At 39.9% G+C, this 19,918-nt stretch overlaps 1 protein-coding gene across 3 annotated transcripts; it reads right to left on the bottom strand.

Annotated features, from left to right (window-relative positions):
* Positions 1-3,749: 3,749 nt before the first annotated feature.
* Positions 3,750-10,288, bottom strand: LOC122671791 (60S acidic ribosomal protein P2-1-like). 3 transcript variants are annotated; one of them, XM_043869229.1, is made up of 3 exons: positions 10,082-10,288; positions 4,153-4,388; positions 3,750-3,830 (listed from the first exon to the last, which is right to left on the bottom strand). In XM_043869229.1, exons 1-3 carry the CDS (start codon positions 10,167-10,169, stop codon positions 3,804-3,806), a joined length of 351 nt encoding a protein of 116 aa, XP_043725164.1. In that variant the 5' UTR covers positions 10,170-10,288; the 3' UTR covers positions 3,750-3,803. The 3 variants fall into 3 exon arrangements, with proteins under 3 accessions (XP_043725164.1, XP_043725165.1, XP_043725163.1); XM_043869230.1 differs by lacking the exon at positions 10,082-10,288 and adding an exon at positions 5,434-5,638 and having other exon boundaries at positions 4,153-4,391; XM_043869228.1 differs by lacking the exons at positions 3,750-3,830; positions 4,153-4,388 and adding exons at positions 8,408-8,488; positions 8,799-9,034 and having other exon boundaries at positions 10,082-10,287.
* Positions 10,289-19,918: the final 9,630 nt, after the last annotated feature.

Here is a 19,918-nt window from a genome sequence, read left to right as displayed (position 1 = left end):
CAAATATCTCTCAAAGAAGTTCTCAAAGTTCTTGAGGAATAAAGGCAAAATCTCATTCAATAAGAAGAGACTCTCAAGAGACCAAAAAGGTAAGGGTACTTCTAAAGAAAATACTGACTCTACTTCAAAAGACATTGTTTGCTATGGGTGTAGGAAACCAGGACATTATAGGGGAGACTGTCCGAAGATAAATAAATACAAAAAAATTTACAAAGCTGAACACTCATTCGATTCAAGCGATGAAGAAGAGGAAGACGAAGAATCTCAAGAAGAAGAGCAAACCAACCTTGCGTTTATGGCTATTGAAAATGAAGAAAGTCAAAATGAGGTAACCCCCACTTCTTCATTTCATAAAGATAAAGATTTTTTAGAATTAAAAGAAGCTTTTGAAGACCTCTACCAAAGTAGCATGGAACTAGCCACTACCAAAAAAAATCTCTTGAAAGAGATAAACACCCTTAAAGACCAAAACACAACTCTAGCTTCCCAAGTTAACATCTTGGAAGAAGAAAAAGAGAAGTTGTGTAAAGCCTTAGAATCATTTACCAATGGAAAAAGAATTCTTGACATCTTACTTGAAAATGCATCAAAGCACCTCTATACAAAGAAGGGGTAGGCTATGATGTGAACAAAGGTTCAAATCAATCAAAAGAGCCAAGTTCAAGTAAAATGGCAAGTAAGAAAGTCAAAAAGAGGTTTTGTAACCATTGTAAGAAAAAAGGTCACTCTATTAAGGAGTGCTACCTAAGAAAGAAAAGCCCTTAACTTAGCAAACTCAATCCCAAAGAGAAGACTCCTTATATCCCTTAAATCGTTGTATGCAATAATTGCAACAAGAAGGGACATACTATCTGGGAATGCTATCACATGAAACAAACTTTCCATCATCCTAGAAGACCTTATAATGGTCAAAATAGGAGAAGTCATCCTAAGGTGCAAAGACCACCCAAAAACCAAAGATCTTGGAACCCTCAATCATATCTAAATGGTACGGTAAACAAATGGTTTGGAAACAAAGAGAAAGGTATGATCCTAACATTAATGGACCCAACATACTTTGGAGACCAAATTGTTATTAAGTTCTTTTCTTCTCTATCCCCGCTTTTTGATAATGCCAAAGGGGGAGAGAACTGGAGAGGAAAAGTTGTTATGTAATTTTCTCTCTTTGAACTTATTATGCAATTAATGTTATACATTTTTTTAATATTGCATTATTTTTCGGTTTATATTTGTCATCATCAAAAAGAGAAAGATTGTTGAGGAAAAATTCTCATACATAAACTCCATTCATCTATCATGATGATATATATGTTTTGATGATAACAAATAAATCGAATTGCACTAACTCTTGTTTAAGGTGTTTAAATAAGAGCATAGCACCAAGCGAGGGGAAACACTCAATTCCAGAGATTGATGCTCAAAGCAAATTGAACTTATCCAATCTTTCAAGACATCAAAGAATCAAGAAGAATAGAGAAAAAGTTTTGAAGACAAAGATCAAGACAAGTTAGAGGAACTCACTTTGAAGACATTCATGTAAAGAAGTGAAGTTCAAGAATTGAAGAAGATTGAAGACTTAGAATTGTACTAAGTTGTGTGATCATAATTAAAGTCACAAATGATGTAATGTACACACACAAGCATGCACTCATTTAGATGGACTTTAGGAGGTTTAATTAACCCAATCCATATGACCAAACCAATTTGGAATCACCCAAGTAAGTCCAACAAAAGTTTTAACATGTTCAGCAAAATTTGCTGATCTGACATACCGAATCTGGAAACGGCATGCCGAATTTGCCTTTGACTGCAAACAACAATCTTAGGGTTTTGCTCACAGTGGCCAAATGGAATGTGCCGAATCATGATCCGACATACCAAATCACAATCCAGCATGCCGAATCATGATCCAGCATACCGAATTGGCATTTTACTATTGGGAATTAGCCGTTGGTCAACAGATATATTCCATGATCCGGCATACCGAATTGGGAAACAGCATACCGGATCAGGACAGATTAGTATCCAAATTTAGCATTAATTCTTAGATGCCTTGAGCACCATTGCCTATAAATAGGTAAGCTCAATTAGACTAATTACAATTAATTAAAGTTAATCAAAGACATCAAAAAGACTTCGGTACTTGATCATTCAAAGCACTCTTCATCAAAGCATTCATTCAAGTGCATTCCCTTTCTAAGCTACTCCACCTCAATTAAGCTTTAAGCTTCAAAGGTGAAAAGTAGTTTCATACTTCTAAGGTTGAGGTAATCCTAATCTTAGTATCATTTTATTTTATATGGTTGTTTGAGTCCTCTTGCTCGGAATCAAGAGTAGTTTGAGTCCTCTTGCTCGGAATCAAGATTTGTACAAGTTCTCTTGCTCATACTCAAGATTTGTTGTAGTGAAATTCTCTCTAAGGTGAGAGCAGTGGACGTAGGCAAGTATTGGCCAAACCACTATAAGTTCTCTTGTGTTATCTTTGTTGTTTGTTTAATTTCATCGATAACTTGTTTAATTCCGCATTAAGTTTTTATTCCCTACTTTTACCTATTCACCCCCCTCTAGGTGAATTCACACCCTCTCACATGCACAGCTTACACGGTCGTATATAAATAAATGGCCAAATGTTCTCTGTGCCGAGGGCGCAGGCTGTGCCGAGACACATGGGGGTGGACTAAATGACCATCCTGCCCTTTGAATGGTAGGACCATGTATCTAGGCGCAGGCTGCGCTGCAGCACAGAGAACTTCAGCCCTTAGTTTATATATCGAGTTTTGGTATATATATATATATATATGCATACATGGCTGTGGAAGCTGTGCATGTGAGAGGGTAGGAATTTCAGGGCTTTAAATAAGGGTGTAGGGTTTATGACATTTCCAACCCCATATGAGAGGGGACACGACCGTGTAGTGTACCTGTGCCCAGACATAGCTGGATGCAAAATGACTAGCACACCCCTATAGAAATGTAGGGGTGTGCTGGTCATTTGCATCCAGCTGTGTCTGGAGACATATAAACGCCACAGCACACGACCTAGTGGCTTTCTCCCATATATATATATATATATTCAGGCACTTGTCATACAACAGGAAATACCACCAATTCACATTGAGATTTGTCTAAAGTATAATTCTCATATTAAAGTCTTTCGAGAACACTCACATGACTCAACCTCACAGACATAAATTCCCTGCCTAGCCCAAGTAGATAGTTCTGTAATAGGGAAGTTAGTTTTTGAAGAACAAAAGAATTTTCATTCTAATCGAAAAGCATAAGAGCAGTTATGTTACCATTTTGGTTTTGATCAACTGCATCAGCCAGGCTGAAGTTAGCTACAGGTCAGGGACCTATATGAATGTACTACCAGTATATTTATAGAAATCTTAACAATGAAACCCAGAGTGACTGATCAGAGAATGGGATGCAAGATGGAGCAAGGGCGGAGGGATAGCCATATCTCCTGCTTTTATTTCCAGGTAATTAGTAAAAGAACGCTTTACCTGTTTGTTTGGAGTTTGGACAGGATCAAAGAGCTTTGTTCAATACCAATGCCAAGTAAAAGCTAATAAAGTATCATGGGCACATGAAACACACAACAATATCATATAGGGATTCAAGTTAAGGAAATAAACCTACTGAATATGTCTTTGTTGGGTAACATTTTCTCCCTACCATATCTTTCTGCCTAATAAAAGGGAAAGAACAAAAACCCTCCATAATTCTGAAAAAAAAAAAACCCTCCACTGACCAAAACTTCACTAGAAAAATGGGAACTCAAAGACCAGCATCAGAATCCCTCAGTCGAAAAGACTAAAGCCCATGTCTTGTAACAAGTTAAACAGAAAGAGAAGATCAGTGAAAGATAAACCATCTAAAAGCAATAACCTGATCTATAAACTAACATGAAGAAAAAAGTAACCAGAGGTAAGTTTGTTCTTTAGCAAAATGGGGTTTTAAATCTAACAAAATGGTGAGGGAATATGAAAAATCCCGGTGATCATTTAGTACTCAAGGTCAGCTCAGTTAGTTGCACTGAATAGAAACTTGATACTACCAAGTTAGAAAAGCTCTGTTTACTAGGGGTTGTGAATTAAGGGGTTATGAACTATTCAGGTTCAGAATAGATTTAAGGTAAGAAAACATTACATCATCTGATTCCTCTTTCTCTTCCACCTTCTCGTCTTTCTTTGGCTCATCCACAGCAGGTGCTGCACCACCACCGCTGCCGCTACCAGCACTTGTAGCCACTGCAATGGCACCACCAGCACCAGAAGGCACTGAAGCAAGCTTCTCCCTTCCAGATGCAATCAGCTCTGTAATATCTTTACCCTTAACTTCAGAGAGCAGAGGCTCAATTCTATCATCTTCAGCATCAGCCCCAACTGCAATTCCAAATAAAGATTGCTATTGTCAAATTAATTTTAGTAACTGTTGTTTAGTAAGAAAAGAATAAGAAACTCAATACCCAAGCATTTGGTTCATTTTAAGGAGTCCAAATTGTGGTTTTCAAATTTACAAGTTGAAGACTTAACCAAGTCAGTCTGATATCATCGAACTTCTCAAATCTGGATTTGTTAATGTTCAAAATTAGGCCAAACAAGTATTACTCTTTTGGCCATGTTTCAGAAACTCCTCACAGTATCAATGTAACCAAATGGAAATGTAACTTATGCATGCAAAACAGCTTTAATTTGTTACTAAAGCAACATCTATAACATATAACATATAACATTCAAGCCCTTCAAGCAGTAGCTCCAGGTGAGCTTACATTAGCAAAATAAAAGAGGCAGATTTGAGTATAGTTCAACATAATGAAAGGAGGCCTCCATTGATTGGATATGAAGAAAGCCGAGACCAAAGGCAGAGTTTACTTAATGGAGTTGCATCTTTTGGGAGCCAGTAATGAGTAAACCATAACAAAATAAGAGCGATAAATATCTAAACAGAAAAGGAAGGATAATAGTAACCAGTGCAAAATGAAATTCACATAATATTACTCTGAGCAATTCAAAAGAGAAAGATAAACCCACGTCAAATAATTCCACATTCTCTGTCTCTCCCTATTACATATTTAATTAACCATAAACTAAAAAAATTTGTGGAAGAGGTGTCAAATATCAAAGAAATCTAAATGACTGTCAAATAAAGACTACAAAAACCTATGAAATCCCAAACAAGAGGAAAACATAAAAGAGGAAAAAAATCCTCTTGAAATGAGGTAAACAGTGACAGAGAAAACATCAATAAATATGTAAGAGAAAACGATGAGTTAGGGTTTTTTTTTTTTGGTGTGCTAGTTCATCACTTCATTCACAATATTAATCGGAAACAAGGAAAAAATTAGACAATAGTAACTTGGAATATAAAAGTCCCAAAACAACTGAATCCCTGGCAAAAAGAAGAAAAGCAAGAACACTGCAATACCAAATCCAAGAATGTTCTTCAAATCGTTGGCAGAAGGGCTGGTGTTTCCGCTCAGAACAGCGAGCAAGTAGGCAGTGATAACCTTCATTTCTTCTCAGAAAACTGAGATAAAGTAAAATTATAGTCACAGAGAGAGAAAAAGAATGAGAGATGGGAATGCCTATAGGCGCAAGTCTACGGCTCCCATTTCTCTTTACTAATCTAGGGTTTTTTTTGGTTGGATACTAATCTAGGGTTTTAGTTCGCATAATCCGCGCCCACTAAAGGGAAGTTATCGAGTGTAACACGTAACACAAAACTTTGGTGATTACCATATAGCCTTCGCTAGGGGTAGGGGTGTAAAAAAAAAACCCGGCCAGCCAAAACCCGCCTTAAGCCCATACAAGGCTGGGTTGGGAATAGGTTTAATATAGGGCCCGACTGGGTTTTATATTTTGTTGGCCTTGGCAGTGTTGGGCCAGTTCTGGGTTGAGGCCTTGGGCTGAGTCCGATCCTGCCTAGCCCAGCCATATATATATATATATATATATATATATGTACTAGTATAAGGGATCCAGATCCTCTACTTCCAAAGCTCATACTTCCATCCTACTTCTGTGAGCTCATAGTGCGCCACCTGACCTAACATGCATCCAGCAATTGAGATTAAAAAAATTCATAATATTTTGAAAACCTCATAACATTCTACATGAACCACCTTAAACCCCAAATTAAATCTACCCGACCAGTTCGGTTCATCAACCCAAATCCATTTCACTCAAAGTAAACCCAAACCTCTCATATGCCTAGGGTTTTAGGGTTTCAGGGTTTCAGATCATTCCTCTTCTTCCCAAATCTGCGCCATCACTCCCTTCTTCCTTCTTCTCTACTTCCACCAGAATTGCCGACGATACACCGGCTCAGATTGGGGCACATTTCATAGGGAGAAGGCTCTTCCATAGTGCAATGAATATGTTACACCCGTGCCCAAAAATCTGGGTTAATTTGAATTTTTGGTTGTGGGTCCCGAATCTGAAGCCATATCCACTGATATCTCCCTTGTGTAACTATAAAGTTTACCATTAGATGTACGGATCATGGAAAGTACCACTGGCTGGCAACCCATAACCATAGATTTAATATCTTGAACTTGAGAATCATGAAGGGTGTGTGTTTGCTTGAGAAGACATCGATACTCGGGATGTTTCGACACATGGACAGCAAGGAAACTACATACTGGTCTATCACTCTGGTTGACTACTCTCATTGACCAGAGCTACTGTCATAGTAAATCTCTGTCCCAAGAGTGTGGGGCCTAGTGTCTCGAGTAGGGGATCTTGCCACCGCATCCCAATTACCTAGTAGGAGTAATTCCTCAACAATTATTGGTACGTAGGACCCGCGTATTGTCCCACGTACATAAAATTGAATTAAAATTTTGTTTTGGGACTTTTGGGCCTTAGCCAAACAAGCCCTTAGGCCCACCACTATATAAACCCATCTGAAACCTAATTGCTAAACCTATTCCACTATTTTAATCGTTGGAAGCAAGAGGAGAAGAAAAGGAAGAGAAGAAGGAAAGAAGAGAAAAGAGAAAGGGAAGGAGGCTAGGAGTTCATACCTGATTCTGGAGTTAAGGTATGAAGGATTTTCCCTCTTCTCTCTCTTTTCCTTGGTGTTAAGTTCTCTCCTTGGAAAACCATATTGAACCAAGCTCTACAATTCTTGATACAACTTGTATGGGGTGAGCAAGGGTGGAAATTCAATCCAATTCTAAGGTAAAATCCTACACATGCACGGTTGTGTACCCTCTCACATGCACGGCTTTCACGGTCATATATGAATAAATGGCCAAATGTTCTCAGTGTCGAGGGCGCAGGCTGCGCCGAGACACATGGGGGTGGGCTAAATGACCATCCTGCCCTTTGAATTGTAGGACCATGTATCTAGGCGCAGGCTGCACTGCGGCACAGAGAACTTCAGCCCTGAGTTTATATTTCGAGTTTTGGTATAAATATATATATATATATACATATATATGCATACATGGCTATGGAAGCAATGCATGTGAGAGGGTAGGAATTTCAGGGCTTTAAATAAGGGTGTAGGGTTTTTGACATTTCCAACCGCATGTGTGAGGGGACACGACTGTGCAGTTTAACTGTGCCCAGACACAGCCAGATGCAAAATGACCAGCACACCCCTATAGAAAGGTAGGGGTGTGCTAGTAATTTGCATCCAGCTGTGTCTAGAGACATATAAACGCCACAACACATGACCTGGTGGCTTTCTCCCATATATATATATATATATATATTCAGGCACTTGTCATACAACAGGAAAGACCACCAATTCACATTGAGATTTGTCTAAAGTATAATTTTCTATTAAAGTCTTTCGAGAACACTCACATGACTCAACCTCATAGACAGAAACTCCCTGCCTAGCCCAAGCAGATAGTTCTGTAATAGGGAAGTTAGTTTTTGAAGAACAAAAGAATTTTCATTCTAATCGAAAAGCACAAGAACAGTTATGTTACCATTTTGGTTTTGATCGACTGCATCAGCCAGACTGAAGTTAGCTGCAGCTCAGGGACCTATATGAATGTACTACCAGTATATTTATAGAAATCTTAACAATGAAACCCAGAGTAACTTATCAGAGAATGGGATGCAAGATGGACCAAGGGCGGAGGGATACCCATATCTCCTGCTTTTATTTCCAAGTAATTAGTAAAAGAAGGCTTTACCTGTTTGTTTAGAGTTTGGACAGGATCAAAGAGCTTTGTTAAATACCAATGCCAAGTAAAAGCTAATAATGTATCATGGGCACATGAAACACACTACAATATCATATAGGAATTTAAGTCAAGGAAATAAACCTACTGAATATGTCTTTGCTGGGCAACATTTTCTCCCCACCATATCTTTCGACCTAATAAGAGGGAAAGAACAAAAACCCTCCAAAATTCTGAAAACAAAGAAAAAAAAACCCTCCACTGACCAAAACTTTGCTAAAAAAATGGGAACTCAAAGACCAGCATCAGAATCCCTCAGTCGAAAAGACTAAAGCCCATGTCCTATAACAAGTTAAACAGAAAGAGAAGATCAGTGAAAGATAACCATCCAAAAGCAATAACCTGATTCATAAACTAACATGAAGAAAAAAGTTACCAGACGTAAGTTTGTTCTCTAGCAGAACAGGGTTTTAAATCTAACCAAATGGTGAGGTAGAAAAGGAAACATATCCTGGTAATCATTTAGTATTCAAGGTCAGTTCAGTTAGTTGCACTAAATAAACACTTGAAACTGCCAAGTTAGACAAGCTCTAGGTGGTAGGGGTTGTGAATTATTCTGGTTCAGAATAGATTTAAGGTAAGAAAACATTACATCATCTGATTCCTCTTTCTCTTCCACCTTTTCTTCTTTCTTTGGCTCATCCGCAGCAGGTGCTGTACCACCACCGCTGCCGCCACCAGCACTTGCAGCCACTGCAATGGCACCACCACCACTAGAAGGCACTGAAGCAAGCTTCTCTCGTCCAGATGCAATCAGCTCTGTAATATCTTTACCCTTAACTTCAGAGAACAGAAGCTCAATTCTATCATCTTCAGCATTAGTCCCAACTGCAATTCCAAATAATGATTGTTATTGTCAAATTAATCTTAGTAACTGTTGTTTAGTAAGAAAAGAATAAGAAACTCAATACCCAAGCATTTGGTTCATTAAGGAGTCCGAATTGTGGTTTTCGAATTTACAAGTTGAAGACTTAACCAAGTCAGTCTGATACCATTGAACTTCTCAAATCAGGGTTTGTTAATGTTCAAAATTAGGCCAAACAAGTATTACTCATTTGGCCATGTTTTAGAAACTCCTCACAGTATCAATGTAACCAAATGGAAATGTAACTGATGCATGCAGAACAGCTTTAATTCATTACTAAAGCAACATCTATAACATATAACATATAACATTCAAGCCCTTCAAGCAGTAGCTCCAGGTGAGCTTAGATTAGCAGAATAAAAGAGGTAGATTTGAGTATAGTTCAACATAATGAAGGAGGCCTCCATTGATTGGATATGAAGAAAGCCGAGACCAAAGGCAGAGTTTACTTAATGGAGTTGCATCTTTTGGGAGCCAGTAATGAGTAAACCATAACAAAACAAGAGCGATAAATATCTAAACATAAAAGGAAGGATAATAGTAAACAGTGCAAAATGAAATTCATATAACATTACTCTGAGCAATTCAAAGGAGAAAGATAAACCCACGTCAAATAATTGCACATTCTCTGTCTCTCCTCATTACATATTTAATTAACCATAAACTAAAACAATTTGTGGAAGAGGTGTCAAATATCAAAAAAATCCAAATGACTGTCAAAAAAGACTACCAAAACCTATGAAATCCCAAACAAGAGGAAAACATAAAAGAGGGAAAAAAATCCTCTTGAAATGAGGTAAACAGTGACAGAGAAAACATCAACAAAATTGTAAGAGAAAATGATGAGTTAGGGTAATTTTTTTTTTTTTTTTTTGGTGTGCTAGTTCATTACTTCATTCACAATATTAATCGGAAACAAGGAAAAAATTAGACAATAGTAACTTGGAATATAAAAGTCCAAAACAACTAAATCCCTGGAAAAAAGAAGAAAAGCAAGAACACTGCAATACCTGATCCAAGAATGTTCTCCAAATCGTTGGCAGAAGGGTTGGTGTTTCCGCCTTGAACAGCGAGCAAGTAGGCAGTGATAACCTTCATTTCTGCTCAGAAAATTGAGATAAAGTAAAATTATTGTCACAGAGAGAGAAAAAGAGTGAGAGATGGGAATGCCTATAGGTGCAAGTCTGCAACTCCCGTTTCTCTCTACTAATCTAGGGTTTTTTTTGGTAGGATACTAATCTAGGGTTTTAGTTCGCGCAATCCATGCCCACTAAAGGGAAGTTATCGTGTGTAACACATAACACAAAACTTTGGTGATTACTATACAGCCTTCGCTAAGGGTAGGGATGTAAAAAAAAAAACCCGGCCATCCCGAACCCATCGTAAGCCCATACAAGGCTGGGTTGGACCTAGGTTTAATATAGGACCAGGCTGGGTTTTATATTTTGTTGGCCTTGGCAGAGCTGGGCCAATTCTGGGTTGAGGCCTCGGGCTGAGTCCGATCCTGCCTAGCCCAGCCATATATATATATATACTAGTACAAGGGATCCAGATCCTCTACTTCCAAAGCTCGTACTTCCATCCTACTTGCGTGAGCTCATAGTGCGCCACCTGACCTAACATGCATCCAGCGGTTGAGATTAAAAAAATTCAAAATATTTTGAAAACCTCATGACATTCTGCTTGAACCACCTTAAACCCCAAACCAAACGCACCCGACCAGTTCAATTCATCAACCCAAACCCGTTTCACTGAAAGTAAACCCAAACCTCTCATCTGCCTAGGGTTTCAGGGTTTCAGATCATTCCTCTTCTTCCCAAATCTGCTCCATCACTCCCTTCTTCCTTCTTCTCTACTTCCACTAGAACTGCCGACTATACATTGGCTCAAATTGGGGCACATTTCATAGGGAGAAGGCTCTTCCATAGTGCAGTGAATATGTTACACCCGTGCCAAAAAATCTGCGTTAATTTGAATTTTTGGTTGTGGGTCTCGAACCTGAAGCCATATCCATGAATAACTCCCTTGTGTGACTACAAAGTTCACCATTAGATGTATGGATCATGGTAAGTACCACTGGCTGGCAACCCATAACCATAGATTTAATATCTTGAACTTGAGAATCATGAAGGGTGTGTGTTTGTTCGCAAAGACATCGATACTCGGGATGTTTCGACACAAGGACAGCAAGGAAACTACATACTGGTCTATCACTCTGGTCGACTACTCTCATTGACCAAAGCTGCTATCATAGCAAATCTCTGTCCTGGGAGTGTGGGGCCCAATGTCTCGAGTCGGAGATCTTACCGCCGCACCCCAATTACCTTGTAGGAGTAATTCCTCGACAATTATTGGTACGCAGGACTAGCGTATTGTCCCACGTACATAAAATCGGATTAAAAATTTGTTTGGGGACTTTTGGGCCTTAGCCAAACAAACCCTTAGGCCCACCACTATATAAACCCATCTATAACGTAATTGCTAAACCTATTCCACTATTTCAATCGTTGGAAGCAAGAGGAGGAGAAGAAAAGAAAAGGAAGAGAAGAAGGAGAAGGAAGAAGAAGGGAAGAAGAAGGGAAGAAGGGAAGAAGAGAAAAGAGAAAGGGAATGAAGCTAGGATCTCATACCTGATTCTAGAGTTAAGGTATGAAGGATTTTCCCTCTTCTCTCTCTTTTCCTTGGTGTTAAGTTCTCTCCTTGCAAAACCTTATTGAACCAAGCTCTACAATTCTTGATATAGCTTGTATGAGGTGAGCAAGTGTGGAAATTCAATCCAATTCTAAGGTAAAATCCTAAACCTAAACAAATTCTCCTTATTGTTATTTACCTAGACCTAAGATTGGATGAAATTGCTAACGTAATTGGAATTTAATTCATTCCAGCTTGCATGTGTGTGAGATTAGATTAATTGGTATATCTAGAAGCCAAATTCCATACATGCATGCTCTAGTCCAATTAGTAGACCTAAGTCTAAATTTGATTTAGGCTAATTGCTAACAATTATCACCCTGCATGCTTAGATTATTACATTTAGAGATCAATTCCAGCCATGCATGGCTAATTTCACAAATTGGAACCCAAATCCCATGCATGCACCCAATCCCATCTCAAACCATCAAATTACCCTTTTTCCCAAACCCATATATCTTCAACCCATTCGATAAGCCAATTTCGAGGATGAAATTCTTATAAGGTGTGGGGAATGTTATACCCATGACCCAACTCGTACTAATAATACTTGTGTATGTGTTCTTGCGTAACTTGTACAATCCTTCGAAGTCTCGAAGGAAGACCTTGACTACGCAAGCTTTAGATTTAGACCATGTACCTTGTTGTTTGCTCATTTTACATGATTTGATTCTTGATCATTGCCTTGGCTTCTATGTGTATTATTGATACTCTTTCATGTCCTCCCTTTATGTATAACAACCCTAATTAAAACCCCTTTTAAACCGTTACCTTAACATCCTCAAAGTCGTCGGAGTCGATTCAAATTCTGGTCTGTCAATGCACTACAACCATCTTTGAACCCAATTTCTAGGACCTTCCCTTATGATTTGATTAATGGTTTCTTCATGAAAAATATAGCCCTTTAAGTCTAGTTTACAATGTATTTTGAATCGCATCATTTCGTTATGTATCGATTGAGTTATGGCCAAAACAGTAGGCAAAGGTTTGCTATATTTTGACCCGGCGACTCATGCCTGGGAGACCCGCAGACAATGCACACAGTCCGCCAAGTACGAAAATAATGTTATTTTGGTCTAGTTTCATCTTGCCTTGACCCAGGGCTTAACCCTTGATTATTTTAGACTATTTGTGGTCCATATGACCTAACTAAACCCTAAGACCATAGACCTAAGACCTATTTGGATTCTATTGTGTTTTAAAACTCATTTCAAGCCACAAATCAACCCCCAACCAAACACACCTTTGAATCCTTATCAAAATAGGCGGAAACCACAGCCCCACTAATTTCTCCCATCTCCAACACCTGAGAGAAGAGAGAGAACGTGGGAAGCAAGAAGGAAAGAGAGAAGGAGGAAGAAGAAGGAGAAAGAAGAAAAAAGAAGGAAGAAAATCACTCCCTTGCTGTCCCAAATCCATCTTTGCACCATTTGTGAGCTCCACCTTCTTTCCAGCACCATTGGAACCCATTCCAACCTTGGAGCTCATGGAGGAGAAGAAGATTGAGCCACTCCAAGCTCAAGAACACCTCTCCTGTGCTGCTCCATTGATTTTTCATTGTAAGCAACCCTTTCCCTCTCTATTTCTATTGCTTTCTCCTAGGTTTAGATGAGTTAATGATCAATATTAGTTCAGATCATGGGGCTTCTTACTCTAAGTGCTTTATCATCAAAGATGTTAAAGACATCAACTATTGACCTAGAATCACCCATCCTCAGTCGCATGGCTTAATTGCCATGAAACCCTCTTAAAGAACCTCCAATTTGAGGATTCTTGATGTTAGAATCCATCCATTCTCCTACCAAATTATAGGGCTTCTGTTTCTAATTAGTTTATTCACCTAATTGGATGCCTAGAGCACCATTTGGAACCCTTGAACACCCCATTCCCTTGCCTTTGGCTGAGATGTCATGAAACCCCCTTTTATAGATCTTCATTTTGAGGTTTTGAGCATTGAACACACAATCCATGCCTTGGGACCTAATTAGGATTGTACATGTTTAATGGCTCATTTGGAGGCCTAATACATTACCCCAGAGGTCCCAACCGATCCCATGGTCATTAACCAAGGTTTGGAATCAATCCAGGCCATTTCCTACACTTTCAGGATTTACATCGTCCGCCAGGGTAAAATTGAGCACAGTCCGCCTGTTTTATTTAAAGGCCACACTACCTGCATAGTCCGCTAGACTGGAGGATGATGCCATTATCCACCAGGTGCATGATCCGCCTAGGCCAAATTAATACTGAATTGGAGCTTTGACTCTAAACTTTGGACACTGACACTCTCTCACCTACTGTACACTTGTATGATGACATGCTAGGCTAGCATACGCATACAAGAGGACCATACACTACATGGAAGATAATGTCACACCCCAAATCACCCCCTGGGAGGTTTAGGTAGGTGACCCGAATTGTATAACGGTAATTTGCCAAATCCCACGGATCTAGAAGCAGTTAATACATTCACGGTCCCACATTCGTAATATTACTACAAGTAAGATCAGAGTGGTGCAAAAAATCTACAATGATAACAAGAAATAAAGCGTAGCGATACGGGAATGATGATGATGATATATATATATATATATACATAAGTGAATTTTGATACATTCCCTCCCAGTACGACCCACAACTGAAAGATAAAGCTGACAAAAGCTAAAAGGAAATACATACATATATATATCTAGGGTGAGATAACTCAACCCCAAAAAGAAGAAAACCTAAACTGCACCAAAAGTAAGACAGGGATAAACTCCTAACAAAAACAAAAAAGAGTCCCCAAGATAAAAAGCATCAAGTGCACTCCTTACTAGTCTTCATCAATAACCACCGAGAATGCACGCATCATCGGCACGACCTCCATCGGGGTCCACACCAATATCATCATAACAATTAGGGCTCTCTTCCTCATAATGAGCCGCCATGCCACAACGGCATCCACCTGCAGAATCATCTAGAAGAAAGACATATGTAATAGAGTGTGAGCCCCATTGAATTCGTGAGCAAAACATATCATCATGTATGCACGTGCAACCACAATCCACATGATCCTACATGATATGCAAGTCCAGATTATTTAATTAGCTACCTAACAATACAGCTAAGTCAGGTTAGCGTTACTACAATCCCCAATACATGTATCCCTGGTGTGGGCTTGGTTACCCTTTCCCGCGATACACCCATTGAGTTGTTAGAGAGAACCAGCCGGCTCCAACGTCTTCCTACTCAGGTCAGCCGATCGGCCCTCTGGATTAACTCCTGTGAGGTAACCGACTCAATATAATTCCACCAAACCGGTGCATAATCTTTATATGTGGCATATAGCCAAAAATTCACCTTTCGGTCCTTCCCAAGCTTATAGCCCGAGGCTTCCCGATAAATTTACCCTAGGGCATCCCAGCTGTGCTGAGGCTTCCCGGCGTAAACACCTCTATGGTTTTATGGTAGTCCTCACAGTTATCCAACACCTTAACCCCTATTGGCAAGGGTGATGAAACTCTAGCCCCATGTTTATATGGCATCGTATGAGTCGGGTGGTGTCAACCGTATCCCATACTATGGGCTACCACCGGCCTCATTTCCAAGCTTACTACGGCATCTAGTCTAACATTCACAATCATCATGTAAAAATCACAGTGATGATCAACAGACAATCAGTGTGTAATAATTTTGAGTAATTGAACAGAATTAATTAACACATCATTTATAATTTAAGAATTAATTGCCAGCACAGTAATAATACAGTTACACATGCATACACGATAATATTTCACTCACCCGGGTCTGGTTCTAAGAATTCAGTTGCAAATTCAGTTCCGGCTGCAGTCTGGCTATAGGCCTCGAGTACGGGATCAAACCCTAAATATAAATAAAAAATTGTCATTTAATATTCCAAACTATTTTTTAAGGTCCTAGGGTTGATCTAAGCTCACTGGGTTGACCTGGTGTACAGTTGGTCATCACTTGGAATTCTCTGGGCCTTGCACTGGGTCTTAGGCCTATGTCCCGGTGCATCATCCAGAGTTGGTGGCCTAGGGAAGAATGGTCATTTGCTACATTGGTACATGTTCCTAGGTCACATTAGTTTTACAGTGCTGTCCCCAACTTGACATTGTTGTAGGACCATCACAGGCAGGGTTTCCAAGTCCTGCGGGGCCCACTTGGGTTCCCAAAGCACTCATACACATGGATAAATGTGGGGAGGGGCATTTTGGTCATTTTCCATATCCCTACACTGTATCATGGCCCTAGGGTGAGGATCCCCAAGTCAGAGGCATCAAAACAACAAAATTTCCTTCACTGGGTGATGTCTCTTCAGAGATTGCAAAACCGGAATCAGGCTGAGATTCCTAGGTTTTGAACCATGGGCAGTGCATGGACCTTTTGCCAATGCATGTTAGGTCATTTTGGACCCCCAGGGGCATACTTTGCATTGGTCCTTGTGGATTTTCAGTTGGGCCCATCACTTGGCTACCAAAGGCTGTCCAAACAACCCAGTGAATAGTAACTGTGGGTTTCTTCAGATGCAAATCTGGGTTTTGGCTGCCTCCAAAGCTGGATTCACATATGAAATGAGGCTACTACCACCTAGGGCTAGGTCTCATGCAGCCAGGGCATGCAATCAGGACTCCAAACAGCCAATTTTCAGTGTAATATAGCAGTGCAGCCAAGCATAGCCTGGGTTTCGGTTCCAGATTTGTAAAACAGATATATAAATCCTCATAAAACACTCAGATCCTCCATGCATCATGCTTGCATGGCAGATCTGAGATAGTACATGGCAGTCCCCAACTGTTCTGGGCTGCCAGTGGCCAGAAATCCATCAAAACACAAGAATCAAAGAGAGCAGCAGGTATGAGCATATATGTTTATACCTGCACAGGTCTAAGAAGGCACGAAATTAGGGCCTTGGGGCGTAGGGCTGCTCCCTCCTTCCTTCTTCTTCTTCCTCTCTTTTCTCTCTTTTCTTTCCTCTCCCTTCTCCAACGATTTGAATAGTAGCCAAGGGTTTAAAATGAACCCAAGGCACTGGTATTTATAGCCCAGCCCATGACTAGGGCCTGTTTGACTGCTAAGGCCTGTTTCCAAAATGCATTTTTGACTGCATTCTCAGCCATTCTGGGCACTCAGGTGGGGTCCACAGTGATCCAAGGGTATGAGGTGGTCCCTCAGACTCCCATCGACCTATGGAGGGTGCCCATGTCCAATATGGGTGGTCCCCATAGATTAAATCATTAAAATAATGCAGTTTTGCACTCTGGGTGATGTCTGCATCGCCCAGTACATTGCCCAGAGAATTCACCAAGGCTGAATCTCTGTGGGCTTGCATAAGGGTTTGACCCAGGGTCAAGGCCTTATACTCACATGTCATTTAGGGTCTTTTGCACACATTTCTAGGTGTAGGTCCCATATTATGAAGAGGAGAGAGAATACCTGGAGTTCAAGCAGTACATTATGATGTGGGTCATACAACTACAGGGATCAGATGTCCACCTTCTGACAGGTATGTAGGAAGACATGCATAGGGTTTCTTCATCAAATTCAATCACTAGAGTGATACTCCACAGTGTGCTTGGATTCCATGTCAGGGGTTCCTGTCCTTCAGTCAAGATTCTAGTCAGTCAAGGGCAAGGTTTGACAGATAAGATTAGCTACGCTTCAACGATTGTGAGTGGATCGAACACTTGAACTATTTTATGACGTGTTTCTCATTAGGCATCAAGCTAGGTGTGCATGCTGATTGGTTGTGTATGATATGCATGATTGATTCATCTTTAACATGTTTAATTAATGGAATTAGACTTTATATGTAAGGGAACATGATTAGCTATGCATATTGATAATATTGAGAAGGAGATATGTATGGTGTAGGATGCTTTACATATATAATTATTCATATTGATTGATTTATGGAATTAATTCGGGTGGTGACCGGCCGACCGTTATTTCGGTATCACACCCACCGTATTATTATTTGGTGTAGGTGCAAGCTGGAGAGACGAGAGGATAGTGACCTCCGGATTAGGCACTATGGACTCGATCTCCAGGCTACACTCGCACAGTGTGGGATTGTAAAAATAAATATTGCATTTACTAGTTGTTTGCTGGCTAGGAAGTGAAATACTCAGTACTATGACCCTTCCGACAGGGGTGTAGGTGTCAGGTAAACCCATGGGTTCCGACCATATTTTGGGATAGCCCACCATGAAGTTATCGCCGTATTTTGGTGACACCAGGACGGGGTTTGTATTGGGGGCTCGCAGATAACTCAGTGAGTGAGTCCGGTCTCGCGGGTTTCCTTAGTAACATAGGGTTGACATGATCGGAATACCATCCGTTTATGGCACCGATATTTGTCATTATGGTACCGTTTGCCGATGATGTTGCCTGTGTTATTATAGTACTTCACCTAACTTAGAATCTTATTGCTAGGTGAAAAATTGAACAAAAGCATTCATGCATCATATGTGATATGCATACTTTAGCATGCATTGATGGTGTATCTATTGTTGTATATTGTGAATGATTTGATCGCTCGCTGGGCTTTGTAAGCTCATCCCTCGGAAACCCTTGTTTTTAGATGTGGATACAGGGATAGCGAACACAGTTGAGGATGATTCGGCGCTACCCTTTGGCAAGGACTTTGAGGCTTGGAGTGCTCAGCCAGAGTCGAAGACAACGTCGGGTTATCTTTATGATAAATGCGTTCATGAGGGTTATTAGTTGGAGCCTGGGTTTGAACTTTGGATTTGATATTTCGTACTTGTGAGTTTGAGGATGAGTGTAATAATGACATAACACTTGACTTTCTTCTCTTACTCTTATATGGTGATTAGTACTGGCGTTATACTTGTGAATTGAAATATTTGAGTTAAACTATTTAATTTACTTATAAGATATCACATAGAACTCCTAATCAATTGTGATCATTATGTTCATATTCTTTTGCCATAACTCTGATTTCTTCTTATTCATTGATTGAGAAGCTGGGTAATGTACATGACATAGCAAAGTATGTCAATCCTGTTGTTCGGTGTGGAATACAGGGGTATTCCCATCATATTTCCCTGGGTTGAGGGATGGGGGTGTGACAGCACAGTTATAACATTGAAGGCTGGTCGGGCTGACCTTAGAAAGGGATGCCGGAGCACTAGTTTTCCTGACAACTCAATGGATGTATCGCGGGAAGGGGTTAGAAGCCCACACAAGGGATACATGTATTGGGGATTGGGGATTGTAGTAGTACCTTTTTACCTTAACTTAGTTTTGATGTTAGGTGGTTTAATAATAAAATTGAACCCCATGCATATAGAATCATGTTTTGTGTTGCATCTGCATGCATGATTTATTTTTCGTTAACGGGACTTAGTGGAGTTCACCCTCGTGGAATCTTTCTTTTTAGATGATCTTGCAGGTGGAGATATCCTTATGCGAGAGGATGATATTGTACCAGAAGGTGAAACCAACTGTGCCTATATGGAGCTAGAGCCTGAGGGGCATGATCCCTTTTATAGATGTGATTACTATGCTCCCTTGCAATTGACCTAAGGGATTGAATATTTTCCTTTTTCTATTGGTATTATGGATACTCACCTTTGAATAGATAGGTCATCTGTTGTAAATAATATGTAAAGCTTTAAAGTGGTTATGTAAACAAAGTATAATACGAGACGTGGTATAGAAACAAAGAATGAAATATATAAGTATTAATCATTTTCTATTATGGATGTGTGAGTCGTATTTACTGCTTCTGAGATCCTGAAAGTGGTTGGATACCACAGGTATCCGGGTCACTAGCCGAATCCTCCTACGGGTGGGTTCGGGGTGTGACAGAAAACCTCTCTGAGCTCCCTTCTCTTCTTCTTCTGAAAACTCAGAGCCATAGAAATTTCTCTTCTCTCTATTTTCTCTATACTCAAAGTCTTTTTTTTTTTAAACTGAAGTGATTCAAAGTTCTTGATGGGTTGCTTGAGAAACATTGGAGGAACGTGGGTCTGACATTCATCTGCACATTTCTTTTGTTTGGATCTGTTATTCAACTAATAGCTTGTGCAAGGTATGTAGTAGCTCTAACTGTCACATCCCAATCCCCACCCTAGGGTTTTGGAATGATTAGAATACTTCCCAACATCCCAAACTACCTCTAGGAT

This window comes from Telopea speciosissima, chromosome 8 (genome assembly GCF_018873765.1).
Source record: "Telopea speciosissima isolate NSW1024214 ecotype Mountain lineage chromosome 8, Tspe_v1, whole genome shotgun sequence".
Lineage (NCBI taxonomy): Eukaryota > Viridiplantae > Streptophyta > Magnoliopsida > Proteales > Proteaceae > Telopea > Telopea speciosissima.
Note: the sequence above shows the minus strand (reverse complement) of the source record. Positions and strands in the feature narration are given on the sequence as shown.

Bases quoted from the DNA above. Each gene is read 5' to 3' on its own strand.
- LOC122671791 (XM_043869229.1), bottom strand. From the start codon at position 10,169: ATGAAGGTTATCACTGCCTACTTGCTCGCTGTTCAAGGCGGAAACACC. The intron at 4,389-10,081 runs GTATTGCAGTGT...TTGGAATTGCAG, and splicing joins GGAGAACATTCTTGGATCAG to TTGGGGCTGATGCTGAAGAT. The intron at 3,831-4,152 runs GTAATGTTTTCT...AACTTGTTACAA, and splicing joins AGAAAGAGGAATCAGATGAT to GACATGGGCTTTAGTCTTTT.